This window comes from Molothrus aeneus, chromosome Z, assembly GCF_037042795.1.
Source record: "Molothrus aeneus isolate 106 chromosome Z, BPBGC_Maene_1.0, whole genome shotgun sequence".
Taxonomy (NCBI): domain Eukaryota; kingdom Metazoa; phylum Chordata; class Aves; order Passeriformes; family Icteridae; genus Molothrus; species Molothrus aeneus.
Genome location: NC_089680.1, coordinates 28,180,336 through 28,195,867, shown reverse-complemented (window position 1 = coordinate 28,195,867; position 15,532 = coordinate 28,180,336). Strand labels below are relative to the sequence as shown.

Genomic DNA, 15,532 nt, shown 5'->3' with positions numbered 1-15,532 from the left:
ATGAAGTGAGGTGACAGCCTACTTGCAAGGCCCCTAGGCAAGTGTACTCTGTTAGATTTAATACACAGATTCTGCCTTAAATCTTCTTTCAAACATTTCCCCTAACTTCTGCCCTATGTATTGTAATCAAACCAACACTGCTGCAATACTTTTTTCCTTTTCTGAATTTAAATTACCATTTGTCACACTACCTAAGTGAAGACACTGGAACTTTTTTAAACCCCAAGCAGCTCCACACATGGGAATTAGCACTTAAAGCCTTTTTAGACAGGGTGTATACACTTAACAAATGAAAAAGGAATATACTATGGTAGCTTTTTATTATTGTGTAGAGTACTCTATTATCTTCATGTATGAAATGCATTCAATGAATTGAATGAAGGAAGTCTCACTCTAGGCACCTCTGCTATGGTTTTACAGCAGAAGAACCTCAGAAATGGGCTAATAAGATCATTGTCTTTTATAATTACCTTTATACCTATAACAACTGTTAATGTGTCCTTGCCTATCCCCTCGTGCTCTGGCAATCATTGGGTATGGATGGACAGGCCATGCATTGAAGAGAAAACTATACTGGGAGAGAAGAGCCTCTGTGTCAGGCAAGAGAGCATGGACAGTCCCAGAGGTGAGCACAGAGGGCCAGAGCCAGCACAAGGGAAAAAGACCAGGTTCATGGGGGCAGGAGTGGGGAGGAAGGGAGGAACAAAGCAGATGAGCTCCAGTGATCATGAGGCAGTAAGCTCCATCTCAGACTGATGCACAAAAAGCTCAACAACTTCCAGTGGCTCCAGAACTGGCTGAATTCACATGTGAAGTCTGAAATAACAATGTACTTTCACCTGTTGTTAATTTCTCGATGCCACATGTTCTCCTATCTTCCTGATACAAGGCAGAGTGAATATTGCTTTCATCCAAAGAAATTATGCTCATTTACCAGTAATTGAAATCTAGTGAATGTTGTTTTCAGGTTTATCACTGGGGATTTTGTACTCTTCAAATTACTGTCATATCTGTCACTCAAGGAAATTAAATACTCTGAAATACATTAGTGAAATACAGCAATTTATCACTTAGAGCACTGAAAAAGAAATTTTAAAAATAATGTTTAAGTATCCATGAGCAGATAGTGACAGTTTAGTATTTAGTGGGATGATGTTATCTTCCTGACTTTTCCACTAAGAAACATTTACTTAGGCCTCTTCAGACTTGTGATTTGATAGACTTCTGGTTTAATGAGCTGTAGATTTCTACATCTATAGTACCATACACTATCTAAATCATTGGAAAGAGTGCTGAAAATAATTTATGGAATGTCTAATGATGAAAATCAAGACACATCTGAGCAATTGATTTTTGTGTCACTGATATCTAAAATCATATAATTTACCATACCTAACCAGCATATGTAAAAATATACATAACTGTCATAAAACAAATCCTGACTATAAATCAAACTCAAAAAACTAGTGAAATGAAAATTTGTTCATTATCTGTTGTTCTTCATAAAAGGGCAATTAAAAAAATAAAGGCAAGGTCTTCCTTCAGAAATGCTTAGTATTAGGAGAATATTGACAGAATATGACTCTTCTCCCACAAGTAAACAGAAACATGAATCTCAGGGCCCCCATACTGTAGGTATGGCTGTGGTCATCTGAAGTTCAGTGTGCCAGCTGGTATCACTTTCCTTGCTTGGGCCCTCCACTGGGATCAAGAAGGGACTGGAGCAAGTCCCTGAAATGGATGGAAAATCTCCCTCTTAGACTGGAATAACATGGTCCACTTCACCTCTCCTCCTGATAAACCCCTACCCAGGGCAGTTGTTAGGCCAGGGCTGCCACCAGTGCCTACCAACAATTGTATTTCCCCCCACCTTGGCAGCTCTGAAGACAGACCAGCCTCAGGCTCAAGCTGGGAAGCACAGGCTCTTACCTCTCTGAGTCAGCAGCTGTGAGAAGAGGTACCTGGGGAGGGTGCAGAGGACTGCCCTGTATGTTTTGTCCTGGGGAAGAATGGCTGCTGGGGTGGGACAGGGACACTGCCCCAGCTGCTGTTCCACTTTGATTTATCTGTGTGCTGGGGATCACAGCTGCTGAAAGTAAGAGAGAAATAATGCTCATCAGGCAGGAAACAATGCTGACAACTGACCAAACAACAATAATATTGATAAATGACCAAACACCAACATATAACCCCTCCTGTCGAGCAGTAGTGCCAACTCTTAGAAACTAAGAAAACTAAGGGTTTTCTGATGTGTTGTTTTCACAAAGAGAAGAAGAAGAACCACATGAAAATAAGTAAGTATTCTTTGCTGCTTCCAAATGACATTTCCATAAAACCAGTCATGAATGATCACAACCAGGCTCATTGTCTTGGAATTTTTTGTCTGAATAAGGCTGCAAATCTTCTATACTCTTCTATTGTAGAAGATGTGTCAATATTCCTAAGATCTGTATTTTTAGAACTAGTTAACAGAAAGAACAGTTTCATAAAGTGTGAAATGCTTTCTACGTTTTCCCCTCATCTATAAAAATTACAAATTTATTGAAGAGCATTATTACTATCATTTGCCCAGATTCCTCAGTAATACATACAAAAATTTTAAACCATCTTTACCAGCTTAATAATTTTCTATGTGTTTTCTCTTGGATTTTTTCTAATAAGGAAAATTTCCTGCCTGTTTCCTTACTGACTAAACAAAAAGCAATGTAGGACTTTGTTCAAATGTCCTAATTAGTTCATCCCAAATCCTAAAACCTTATTTTCTGGTAGCCCCTTTAAAAAAAAAATTTAAATCAGACAAATATAAATCTTTGTATCTCTGAAAATCCTGTTACACAACTATTTCTACTGACATTTGTGTCAAGTAGCTTATGCTGATGTTGACTGGCAGACAAATGCATCCTCTTAAATATTTTATGAACCCAGAGAATGAATTAGATAGTCTGTCTAAGAGAAAAAAAATTACTTCTCCTGTTTGTCTGTCATATCTGTCTCTTTAAAAAAAAAAAAAAGGTATTGTTCAGGCCTAGTTACAGAGTAAATTTCTACCTATAAAATTTACATTATGCTAGTGAATATGTTGAATATGCTAATGATTTGAGTTTCATGATAAAATCCTAGAGTTTAAACCAGCTCCCCAGGGGCACTGTCACTAATAAAACACCTTTCAGGCTGAAATATGTCCATGGATGCTGCAATCCTAGCAGAAGAAAGACTGCATTAGAGGAAGCCTCACCACAGATCACTCTTCAAGGAAATGATTTCACAGGTCATCATTTTTCATTCACAAGTATGAATTCTGCTACAGAAGATCAAAAAGGTGAAAATTCACCTTGTCTCCCAAAGCCTCAGCATGTTCTTGGAAAGACTCTATTGATCCTTACAAGCCCACCTTTGTGACACACTGGATATTCACCAAGCTAAGACAGAGTTAAGAAAATGCTCAGGAGTCTAATTATACTGTAGCCCCATTAAGGAGCAGCCCTGGACATTTTTCAGCTGGTGGAAATGACACACAGTGCAAGATGACAGACAGGAAACCACTTTGTGAATAAAAGCATCCAATGCAGATGCTGTAGAGGTAATGTCAAAGATTAGGGGAAGTTGAGTTGGTGGTCAAAGGTGGAGGAGTGCCTTGGTGCCAGGCTCTGCTCTTTGTTAACTTGTCTGTGGACCAGAGCCTCCTAATAACAACCCAAGTGATGACAGACATCTGACAGCAGAAGACATCCCAAACCTTAAAGAGGAACACAGGAGGCAGGTCCCACAGGAAGATGAGACATCACTTAAAACAGCAGAATAACTTGCAAAGAAGAAGTCGAGGACATTTTCTTAGTAAGATAGGGGAATTTTTTTTTTCCCACTTTGCTCATGTACCTCAAAAGTTACGTTTTCCATGTCTGTCTCTCAGCGCAGCATCAGGACAAGTGCAGAAGATAAAAACAAAGGAATGAACTTTTGAAATTCTTATTTTATCTTACATACAGCACAGAAGAAAATACTGAAAAATAACCAAGCACACATTCTGACAGCAAAAGAACAGAGAATATTTAATGAATGAGGACACTGCAAAGGAAAGCCCTGATTATCTAAATAAAAAGAGACTATTTAAATTATTCCTTGGAAAAATAGGGTAACCTGCATTTTACCATGACAAAAACTAACAAAGCTGTGTAAAAATATACAATGGCTTAGTTTACCAGTACTGTAATATTTGCATTTAAAATTAACCTCTTCAGGATCAGGAGTAAAAAGGTTGGATTATGACCAGGTGTTCAGCACACGGTAGCAAAAGTTGTTCGTCTTGATGTAGCTGTTCTCTTCCACAACCATCATTAGCATTCCATGCAAGTATTTTGTAAGCCATGCTTGCACATTTTCTAGCTGGTTCAGGCTGTGTTACATGTGAGTTACTTGTTCAAAGTGTTGGCAGTAAATACCTTCCCAATGTCTTTTCAGTCCATTAAATACCTGATTTAGATGGTGTGAATCTGAGCAAAGCATGGGTTTAGGAGGGGTAGGTCGTGTTTGACCAACCTGGTCCCTTTTTATGACCAAGTGGCCCACCTGGTGGATGCAGGAAAGGCTGTGGATTTGTCTGTTTGGACTTCACCAAGCCTTTGACACTGTCTCCCACAGCACACTCCTGGACAAGCTGGCAGCTCCCGGCTTGGACAGGAGCACTCTGTGCTGGGTTCAGAACTGGCTGGATGGCCGGGGCCAGAGGGTGGAGGTGAACGGTGCCACATCCAGCTGGGGCCAGTCAGCAGAGGTGTCCTCAGGGATCTGTGCTGGGGCCAGTTCTGTTCAATACCTTTATTGATGACATGGATGAGGGTACTGAGTCTTTCATTAGTAAATTTGCAGATGACACTAAGCTGGGGTCATGTGTTGATCTGTTGGAGGGTAGGAGGGCTCTGCAGGGAGACCTGGAATGGTTGGATGGATGGGCAGAGTCTAATAGGATGCAGTTTAATAAATCCAAGTGCTGAGTCCTGCATTTTGGCCACAATAACCCCCTGCAGCGTTACAGGCTGGGGACGGTGTGGCTGGAAAGGGACCTGGGGGTACTGGTGACAACTGAGTGGACATGAGCAGGCAGTGTGCCCTGGTGGCCAAGAAGGCCAAAGGCATCCTGGCCTGTGTCAGGAACAGTGTGGCCAGCAGGAGCAGGGAGGTCATTCTCCCCTGTACTCGGCACTGGTGAGGCCACACCTCGAGTGCTGTGTCCAGTTCTGGGCCCTCAGTTTGGGAAGGACCTTGAGACACCTGAGCAGGTCCAGAGGAGGCAACGAGGCTGGAGAGGGACTGGGAACCCCAACCCTGTGAGGAACAACTGAGGGAGCTGGGGGTGTTTAGTCTGGAGAAAAGGAGACTCAGAGGGGCCCTTATCACTCTCTGCAACTCCCTGAAAGGTGGCTGTAGTCAGGTGGGGTTGGTCTCTTTCTCCAGGGAACAACTGACAGAACAAGAGGACACAGTCTCAAGCTGCACCAAGGGAAATACAGTTTGGATATTAGGGAAAAGTTTTTTACTGAAAGGGTGATAAAGTTCTGGAATGGCCTGCCTGGGGAGGTGGTGGAGTCACCATCCCTGGATGCGTGTAAGAAAGGACTGGATGTGGCACTCGGTGCCATGTTTCAGTTGAGGTGTTAGAGCATGGGTTGAACTCGATGATCTTGAAGGTCTCTTCCAACCTAGAGATTCTGTGATTCTGTGAAATGTTCATGACAACCAGCATGCTCAATTGTAGTACCACCATATGGGTCCACACACAAAGATGTAGAATTAAATGTTAGTTTTAAGTGGGTTTTAAACAAATAGAGAAGAGGTTTAGATTAGATGTCGGAAAGAAATTCTTTACTGTGAGGGTGGTGAGACACTGGATAAAGTTGCCCAGAGAAGCTGTGGATGCCCCATCCCTGGAAGTGTTCAAGGCCAGGCTGGATGGGTCATTGAGAAACGTGGTCTAGTGGAAGGTGCCCCTGCCTATGGCAGGGGGTTGGAACTAGATGATCTTTAAGAATTCTTCCAATGCAAACCATTCTATGATTCTATCATTCTATGATTATGTAACAAAAGGGTTGCTACGAGAAGGCTTATCAATTCAGGATAAACTAAAACCTATAAAGAAATTTTAAACATATTCAGATATTTTGAAAAAAATCCAAAAAACCTCAATAAAAGCCAAAGAATCATGAGTGCTGTTCCTCTGTATCCCTTAAAAAGTCCAAGCTACAACATTTTTTACAAGATGATTGTAGCTTAGTCCCAACTTAGTCCCGACTATGAACCTCAGATTGTGAACCTCAACAGGGACAAAGTTTCAGCCAAAAAGAGGAAGGAGTCTTGTTTTCTTTTCTGGAGTCTCATCACATATCCATTTATCAGTACATAAGAATTTTCCATGAGAATATTTCTGTAAACAGTTCTCTATGAGAAGCTAAATTCACATGTACCCTCACAATGCATAGGAAAAATTTAGGTGGTTGCAAGAGAAAAGGATGATCCTGAATAAGGTTTCTTTAAGAAAAAGAAAGCCAAAAAGTAGTATTGAAAGTGTCACAGAATCTAAGGCCAAAAAGAAGTTATTTTTCAATGGAGTCAGAAACCTGTAATTTCATGGAACATATTTAAATGCAGAAATTTGCAAATTATGCATTATTGCAAAAAAATGCTCTAATTGAAGAGCATCTTAGACTTACTACCAGCACTCTTAAAAACAATTTCTGCCACCAAAATATCTCTCTTCTAATTATTGACAGTATGAATTTAGAGTAGGGCTGAGAGCTTTTACCATGTAAAGTAAGACAGTGTGAAGGTTTAATGTTGTAGCTCAGTTAGTTACATACCTACATTTGCAAGGTTGCTTTATTTTTAATTACTAAATATAGCCTTCTATTTCTGTAAGGAATATTTATGAGGTCCTTGAAAACAACGGATTTACTATTGCACAGAAGAAAATGAAATATTTTTTGCACTTGTAAGCATCACCTGCATATATTCCCCTCTTTCTCTTCCCCTAGGAAGTCCACCGGATTTTGTAGCCAGGAATATGTGGATATGTGCTGTATTAAGTTTTAAGTGGTAAGCCCAGCAAATTAAAAACCTATTTTCTGTTTTACCGTTAACCTCAGCTCATCTCTAAATCTGAAGTCTCCAGAGAACATGAAACTCAAGAAGCCATCATGCATTAAGAAGTACAGTAGAAGTAAAAATTGCATTTTCAAGATAATAAGTCTGTCTCCAAAGCTGGCCTTTCACATGGACCACCTGCACTGATGGCTTTTCTATGCCTTTTCAGGTATTCTATAGGCAGATCATAGATACTGGAAAACATTAAAGTACTGAAGAATAAAGCAGGGTCTGGACCAGTATTTTAAGCCATTCCTGAAATGGCATCTCTAGATCACATCCCTGCCTTTCATTTTCTTCTCTTTTAGTGGATTGCAGTTTCTGAAGTTCAGTCTCATCATGATGAATGGAACCACAAATGGTGCAAGTGGCCGTGTTGCCCACAATGTTTGTAGCAGTCCATTGGTAAATGGTCTTAAAAATGCGTACCCAAACATTACATCAATTTTTGGAGAACCATGAAGTTGTCTCAAAATAGAAATTATAAACTCATAAGTAAAACTGGTAAATAAAAGGGCAAATCTGAAGGGAAGCAAACTATCCTCCTTAAATTAAGATAATATTATTAACACTTTCTGCCCCCTGTAATGTGTGTATGGTTCTACCTGTGACTACATCACATTAAGCAGGAGCTCTAGACATGTATGCAATACTTAAATTCAGCCTAAAAGGTGAAAACAGAGATCCTCTTCATTATTGGTAGTCCTACATTACTGCTCCTTTTGCATCCATTCCCTACACATCAAATACAATTCTGTTTTTCACAGCAAGGGCCATTCATATGTCAGTTCTTCCTTCCCATTCTTGTTTTTTCTAACAGGAATGAGCTGTAACTATTTTCCAAGCCTATCACCCTTAAAAAACTATTTTTAAAGAAAAGAACAGACTTTTTTAAAAAAGAAAAGTAGGTTGCTTTTTTCAGACACCTCTTAGGGACTCACTAGGACAATTTCTTTAATAAAATTCTTTCATTAATTAATAATTTCATTAATCTATTCCTGTATGTGTCCTTAACCTCTACCTGCTTATTGTACCTGCCTACTTTCCTATTGTTACCTTAGATACAAATTCCTGAGGGATTGGATTTTTTCTTATTATGTGCACAGAGCACCCAGCTTAGTACAATTTCAGCAGGGAAAAAATCCAAAGAAAAGTGTTACTCAAGCAAAGCACAGAAAGTAGTATACACATAGAAGTAGTTAGGTCAAAGTTTCACAATATAGTGTAAGACATTATTTAAAAAATACTTAGCATTCAAATAATTGATATAATTTTTAAATTCCAACTTGCAAAGAAAATTATGCAGTTGACAAGCTTTAGAAAGATCCTTTGCTTGCTCTGGAGCAGAACTTAGTGTGATATTCAGTAACTACTCATAAATGAATTACACATTCTGGCTTATGCATAAATATGAAATGGTCAAGTTTTATCCAAACAGCACAGTAAAAAGATGGGGTTTTTTTCTGCTGCATTATTTATGACTCTTCTGGATTTAGTGGTTCCAGATTGCTCTACACAAAGTAAGTTCATATTGTTTCACAGCAGGAAAAATCATCATCCCCATGTTATTATGAGCGTATTGCTCTCACCTTCATCCTGTGAACCGAGTAAACCAAAATGCCTAGGTATTTTTCAAAATTTAAACCTAGATACTATCATAATGCTTAGCCCTTAGTCTGTTTGCTTTAGACCCATAAATGTAATTTTGTGTTAGTTTTAAGCAAAGAAGCTGTAATGCTACCTCACTGTATTAATAAGATAATAGTCAGTTTGGATTTCTTCTATGAAGTTACAAAAACTACAAGATAAGAAAAAACTCTTTTGAAGACTTAACTCCAAGTAATAGATCTGTAATCAAAAAGGTTATTGTTGCACTTTGTTTAAATGTGTCTGTGTCTATAGATTCTGTATTTTATCAGTACTGAGAAACTATACAGTGGTCACTACAGATGTTCTACTATGTGAGTGAAAATGGACTTGCATCTAAACATGTACTTCTGGCATTTCTTACCTATTTCTAACAGTTTGCTTTCAAACACTTATTCTGTAGAATTCTTCTACAAGAAAAAAACCTTTAAATGTGCATCAATAATAAGTGAAATCACCTTCAGGTAAGAAAAGTTTGATTGGGCACCACTGGAAGTATGAAAATCTATTCCTCCTTCTACTTTAAAAGTAGAACAGAGACATTTCAGCTAATGTGCTGTCTCAAACAGTACCCAGTAAAAATAATGTGTTTAATTTTTCCAAAGTCTCAAAGCTGTATTTACAAAAAAACATTGTTTTAAGTGAATTTTGAAGGGTAGCTTCTCTGAGGCAAGACATTTAGGTTTTTGTGTATTTTATGGTTCTCTCAATTGGACATGAATAATTTTCATGTTGCCATTTCAATATAATAATTTCCTGCCTGTCAGATTTATCTCATTTGTTCACATAGTATATCACCCTGCAGCATCCTTGATGAGTCCTTAATGAAACAATTTATTTCAACTGGATCAAGTAGTTGTCAAAATGGAGTGACACAGACTGCTCTATGCCTGACATAGTACCCTCTAACTGATGTGAAACAACACAAGTGACTAGAACTACAAGAACTTTGCCAAATGATGGATAGCTGGGAAGACATGTAAGAGAAAGCAGATTATTACTTACACAGAAATTAATGCTGATAAGAGTACGTTGATTAATTACCATAAAAATTAAATTACCATAAAAATTGCTATACAATAGGAAGCAGTGCCAGGAAAGAAACTACCAAAATATATTTTTATATCAAAGGAGGCTCATAGTTAGTAGTGCTGCAAACATCAAGTATTGAAAGACAATGCACGAATGAGACTACAGAAAGTAATGTCTCAGTCTCAGAAGCTGTCTATGAAACACCATGATGGCAGACAATTGCCAGCTGAGGGCTGGCTGGAGGCAGCAGCTTTACCCAGCTTGTCATGGGCAGCATCTTGTTCAAGCCACTGTCAGCCTGTGCTGGGACTGACCCAGCAAACAGAGCTGGACATTCAAGGGTAGCCTGGAAGCTGGGGAGGCGTGCCCAACAGATTGCTGTGGCCATCTCTTGTGAGAATATCCTCAGTTTCTGAAATCTGACACACTGTCCCATCCCAGCTTCCATTCTGTCCAGGAACTTGAAAAGAAAAGGAAAAGCTGAGTCTTTGTTATCTCTCAGTTTTGCATGTTACACTTGGTAAAACCATAAATAATTAAAAAAAAATCCCAACATTCCTCACTATCCAACTTCCTCTCAATGCACAATGTAAAATAAACAACTATAACCAATTACATGTTCCCAGAATTTCTCTGGCCAAAATCACATTTTTAAAATCTGAAATTTCCCTTTTCTTTCGCATAGTAAATATCACACTCAGTCTGTACTCAGACTAAGGCATTTAAAAGTTAACAGCATACAAATAATACCAACTACTTAATAAACTAGAATACAATCAATCACAGCTTTAAACGTCCTAAATTTTGTCATATACACCTACATCATCACTAACTATTGTGTGACTCACAGCAGCCTTGACAAAAGCATGAAATAGAATTGCTAGTTTTACAAACCTCTCAGTAAAATAAAACCACCTATTGAAGTGGCCACTTCATATAATGTCATTTTCATCACTGCAGATAACATAAATGAAGCCAATTAATTCACTTCCTACATCTGGTTCTCTATTCAACTTAAAAGTTGAAGTGACAAAAGATGTAATGCATTTTGCCTGAAAGTTAAAAACAGAGGCTCTCACAACTACTAAAATATTGCATTAAAAATGTTAACATCCTGCCCATTGCCCTCGTGAGCTTTAAGATTTATTATCACTCATAACTTACTGATAGTTTCAAATTTTTTTGAAATGTTAACAAAAACATTGTAGGCATGTATGACAAAGGTATTTTAGCAGGAAAATCTCAGATATTTAACTGAAACAATACAATAGGATCATACATTCATAGTGTTAATGTGTTTATTGTCTATTTACAGTCAATTGTATATTTATACTCATAATGCAGCATTTCAGTTTCTTAATGTAGATCAATTGAAAAATTGATATGTGATCCATGAATAAGGCAGAGGAAAAATATTGTGATTTTAAATTAAATAATGTATTCAAGATGTTTACAAGGAATGGTAGAAGTAAATTGGTTGCATAATCAAATGCCCATAGAACAAAAATATCCATCTATGTTGTATTAGGTCTTTTCATGGGTATAGTATGATAAGTTTTCCTTCCCTCCGAAAAACATAAAAACATGTTCAAAATCTTTTTTTATATTGCTTTTCACATTCTATCCTTCTTCTGAGATAGATATGCATTTCAGAGTACATTCTATTCTATTCTACATTCATTCAGAGTACATTTGATATTTAAAGGATATGGGTTTATGTTATGCCTGTAGAGAGAAATGCATTTTTTTTTTTTTGTGGTTGGGACTTATGCAGATGTGTGTTTGCATGACTGGTGTCTCAGCCTTTAGTTGCTATTATATAATAAGAAAAGGTTATAAGTGAGCAGTTCCAAACTTAATGTATTTTGGATATTTTATTTTCTTCCCCCATAGCTGGGATTGCTACGAATGAATACAAAGCAGCTATTGCTAACTCTACAAAGTTATCCCTAATATTAAGTGAGGAATAATACAGCAGCTTTTTATCTGTCTTATTTTATACCTGGGTAAATATCACAAGCAGACCCTGGGGAGTGTCCCATGGTATTATCTACAGCATCCTGTGGTGACAGGACTGGCTGGAGGGGCTGGATTGCAAGACAGTCATTCAGGATGTCCTGGCCAATCTCTGAGCTTGATCGCAACTGAAAAACAAGAGATAAAAAAGGAGAAATTATAACTAAACATGGACATGGACAAAAGAAAGGAAATAATCACAAAAATCTTAAGACAGTGAAAAATTAAAATGAAGAAATGTTGAGGTTAGAGAAAGAAATGGAGCACAATCAGAAACCTTCCCTTTTAAATCATCATTAATACCATTCTTTCAATCTAGCAGGCACTTTTTGAATCTGAGGAAGAAAACACTTCCAGATGCTTACACAAGACTATACTTAGGACAAGCACTACTTGTACAGGTAGGATCTTGGACAGAAGGATTCAGTGCTCTTTTGTCACAGACTGCAAAAGAGAGGAGTGGCCTAGATAATGAGTATTGAAGATTTATCAAATGTCTGACATGCTTGTACCAGCAGAGGGGTCCTATAATGGATACAAATATTTTCATGCTGGTTTAATGCCCTGAACTGCCTCACCATAGGACCAGAAGAGCAGAGGTGCTCATAACACTGGAAATGAGTGACTGGGAGCAACCACTTAGGAGAGGTAATATACGGGCAAGTGGAAATAGGACCACTTCAATATGGACTAAAGTTGTCTTGAGACACCATTCTTAAACAGACTAGGACTATATTTGTTTCACATTACTGCAGAACTGAGAGTGCTCTGTCATGGCTGCAGCACCCTAACAAGGATGGTGTGGCTGTACTGCCAAACTGCACCCTGAGGTTTAGGACAGATTATGGATGCTGCTGCAGGCTGCTGGGGCTTATGCCTGTCCTGATCTGCTGCCTGATGTTAATGTTATATATAAAAAAAATTGTCTGTTCCTTTAAGTCATTTTGTTTCCATTTAAAAGCCTGGAAAATGAAGGTCTGTGCTTACAAGCATGTTGGCTACTGCAATGGCTGAGATGCCCATAAATATTCTGTCACGTCATCTAGGTTCGTGCAGCATGATGGAAAGAACCCTGACCTAGCGCACTTGGATGTGCTGCACTTTTCCAAGAAGAAAATCTCACAGAGGCCACTGAGGCTTCTCCTCTCTTGTCTGGTGCCATGGGGGCTGAGCAGGTAACAGTTAACTAGAAGACAGCCTAGCACATCTAAACAACTCCTAAGGGGAGGAAGAGGAACCAAAAGACAAATTTCTGCACATATTATACTCAGAAATTAATCACAGAATAGTTTTCATTTGAAGGAACCAAGTCCCAGTGCCCCTGCCACAGGCAGAGGCACCTTCCACTAGATCAGGCTGTTCAGAGCACCATCCAACCTTGCCTTGAACACCTCAGGGCCAGGCAAATGAAGAAAGAAAAGTAAGAGGAAATGATTCTTAACGCAACTATAAAAAGACCCATTGCCACAAGATGACCCTTGTGCCACAAAATGCTGATAAACACTGAAATTACCAAATATTACCAACAAACACTCAATATACCAAATATTTTGATAATATGCACTACTGTAAAACCATGGCAACTGAGTGAAGAGTTGGTCTTGCACCTCCTAAACACCCAACCCTGTAGCTGGAGATAGCATGTGATACCTATGCATACACTCTGCATGCTGGAGATTTCTTCTCTTAAAAACTTAACCAGCCATTATTAAGCCCAGAGGTACACTACCTCTGTGAGGTACATTTGCTCTTCTAGAACTGTAGGAAGGGGGAGAATGGATGGGGAAGAGGGAGAAGTGAAGAAATACCCTGACAAATGATTGTGTTTATTATCCATATTTACAATCTGTTGTAAGCAGAAACATTTCTCCCACTTTGGTACATGCCATTTTCTGCTGTTATCCAGTAATTGTGCTAGGTTTCCTGCTATCACTAGTAACATGGCTTTTTCTCATGAAACTCAATGCTTGTGAAATTAAATGTCAAATATATCCTCATTCAAATCCTTACACTACATTATCAATAAGCCTTATGTGAATTTAAATTTCTATGGAATCTAAAGTGAATATAATATGAAAAATATGACTTCTATAAAAGAATCAGGATTCTATCCTACAGAATACACAATCACAGAAGATGCCTGTGTAAAGTTGTCTGAATTATTTTAAGAAACAGATACATTTTCTATATCAGATGGCACTCACAGATAAAACAGCGAGAAAAACAAGAAAATGAGAGTTAAGTATTTACACATTAGTTACAAGAATTAAGTAATTATTTTAAAATAAAATATGCAACCACCTATTTTACAGATTTTTCTAATTTGCACTGCTCAGGAATCTTACATTTGCATATCCTTTGGTATTTAGAACAAATCTATCATGACAATCTGTGCTGGCATAAATTTTCTGGCTTTTCAAAACTTATAAAAATGAAGAAAACCTAGGATCATCAACAGAATACCAAAAATAGAGAAAGAAACACTGTGAGACAGCTGTGATCTGATTTCTGAGGATAGTTCCTATTTCATGCATTGGCTATGGTTGCTTAGTATTTTCAATCACAAGCTCTAGAAATACAATCACAAGTCACAAAAGGGCATAATCCAACACACTATATCAGTCAAATAGTTTTACATATTTCACAGAAAACTTATTAATTTTTTTAAACTTAATTAATTTTTTTAACTGAAAGCAATGTCTTGCATTGTGACAAATGCAGGGAAATTGGGGCCATGATTCTTCTTTAGTATGTCAAGAAATACAGAACAGACAAGGAAAAGACTAATTATCTTAAAACCAAGTAAAAACCACAAACCGTTCACTGCAACTGTAAAACTTTTTTTTCAGTTGAAAAAGCTATAAAGGAGAAATAATAATTGACCAGCTATAACTGCTGCCATCCATTTCTTGCTCTCTTCTAACAACACTGTATTTCTTTTCCAGCCTGGACTGCAGACTTACCATCCAAGTGTATAAAAGGAAGCTGACACTCTCTTTGACTTCTATATGAATTGTACCCCAGCACAGATCTCCCAGCACTGTGACAGAAATATGTCACTTCCCCATGACCATCTTGCTTCTTTCATGATCACTCAGCTGAGCACCAGTACAATCATGCTGGGACTGAAAACTTGGCAATCTGTTTTTGAGAACTGTATGGCCATGGAGTTACCTCACTGACTGGTGAAATCAATAACTGACAAGTCTGACATGGTAAGCACAGCCACCTTCTGTGTGCTGGAATGTAACCTAAATTTATGGCTGATCCAAGTGCAAGTTAGCAATCAATTGCTTTACTTACCTAAAACTCCTCTGTATTTGATATTTGGTCCAAATAATAGTTTTTGAATTTAATAGCTCAATTTTGTGGTAAGACTTGTGAAGTTTTGTATTTGGAAATACAGAAGCACTTCCATTATCACAATGTGGAAGTTTTTTCTAATATACAAAACAAGTAATATTTCAGTCATAGTTTACAACTGTTTAACTTATGTGAAAATCAGCTAATGTTAACTGCCTTTCAGAACAATGGATGGACGTTCTACTCCTGTACATTTTGTATATGAATAAGTAATTACCCAAATTAAATGAACCAAGCACAAAAAATTCGAAGGGTGTAAGATTCTCATTCCTCAGTTTTCAATTTCATTACATTCGAGTTCAAAAGCAGAGGCATGCTGTTGATTTCATGCATGACTTAA

At 38.0% G+C, this 15,532-nt stretch overlaps 1 protein-coding gene across 2 annotated transcripts in view; it reads right to left on the bottom strand.

Annotated features, from left to right (window-relative positions):
• The window catches only part of GLIS3 (GLIS family zinc finger 3), a 121,564-nt gene that overhangs the window by 16,552 nt on the left and 89,480 nt on the right, over positions 1–15,532 (bottom strand). Inside the window, exons 5-6 of one of the 2 annotated variants that reach the window (XM_066569683.1) lie at positions 11,816–11,957; positions 1,930–2,089 (exon numbers count right to left, since the gene is read on the bottom strand). In XM_066569683.1, coding sequence (XP_066425780.1) covers positions 1,930–2,089; positions 11,816–11,957 — 302 coding nt within the window. The remainder of the gene's footprint in view (positions 1–1,929; positions 2,090–11,815; positions 11,958–15,532) is intronic. The other variant, XM_066569684.1, reaches the window with a different exon arrangement.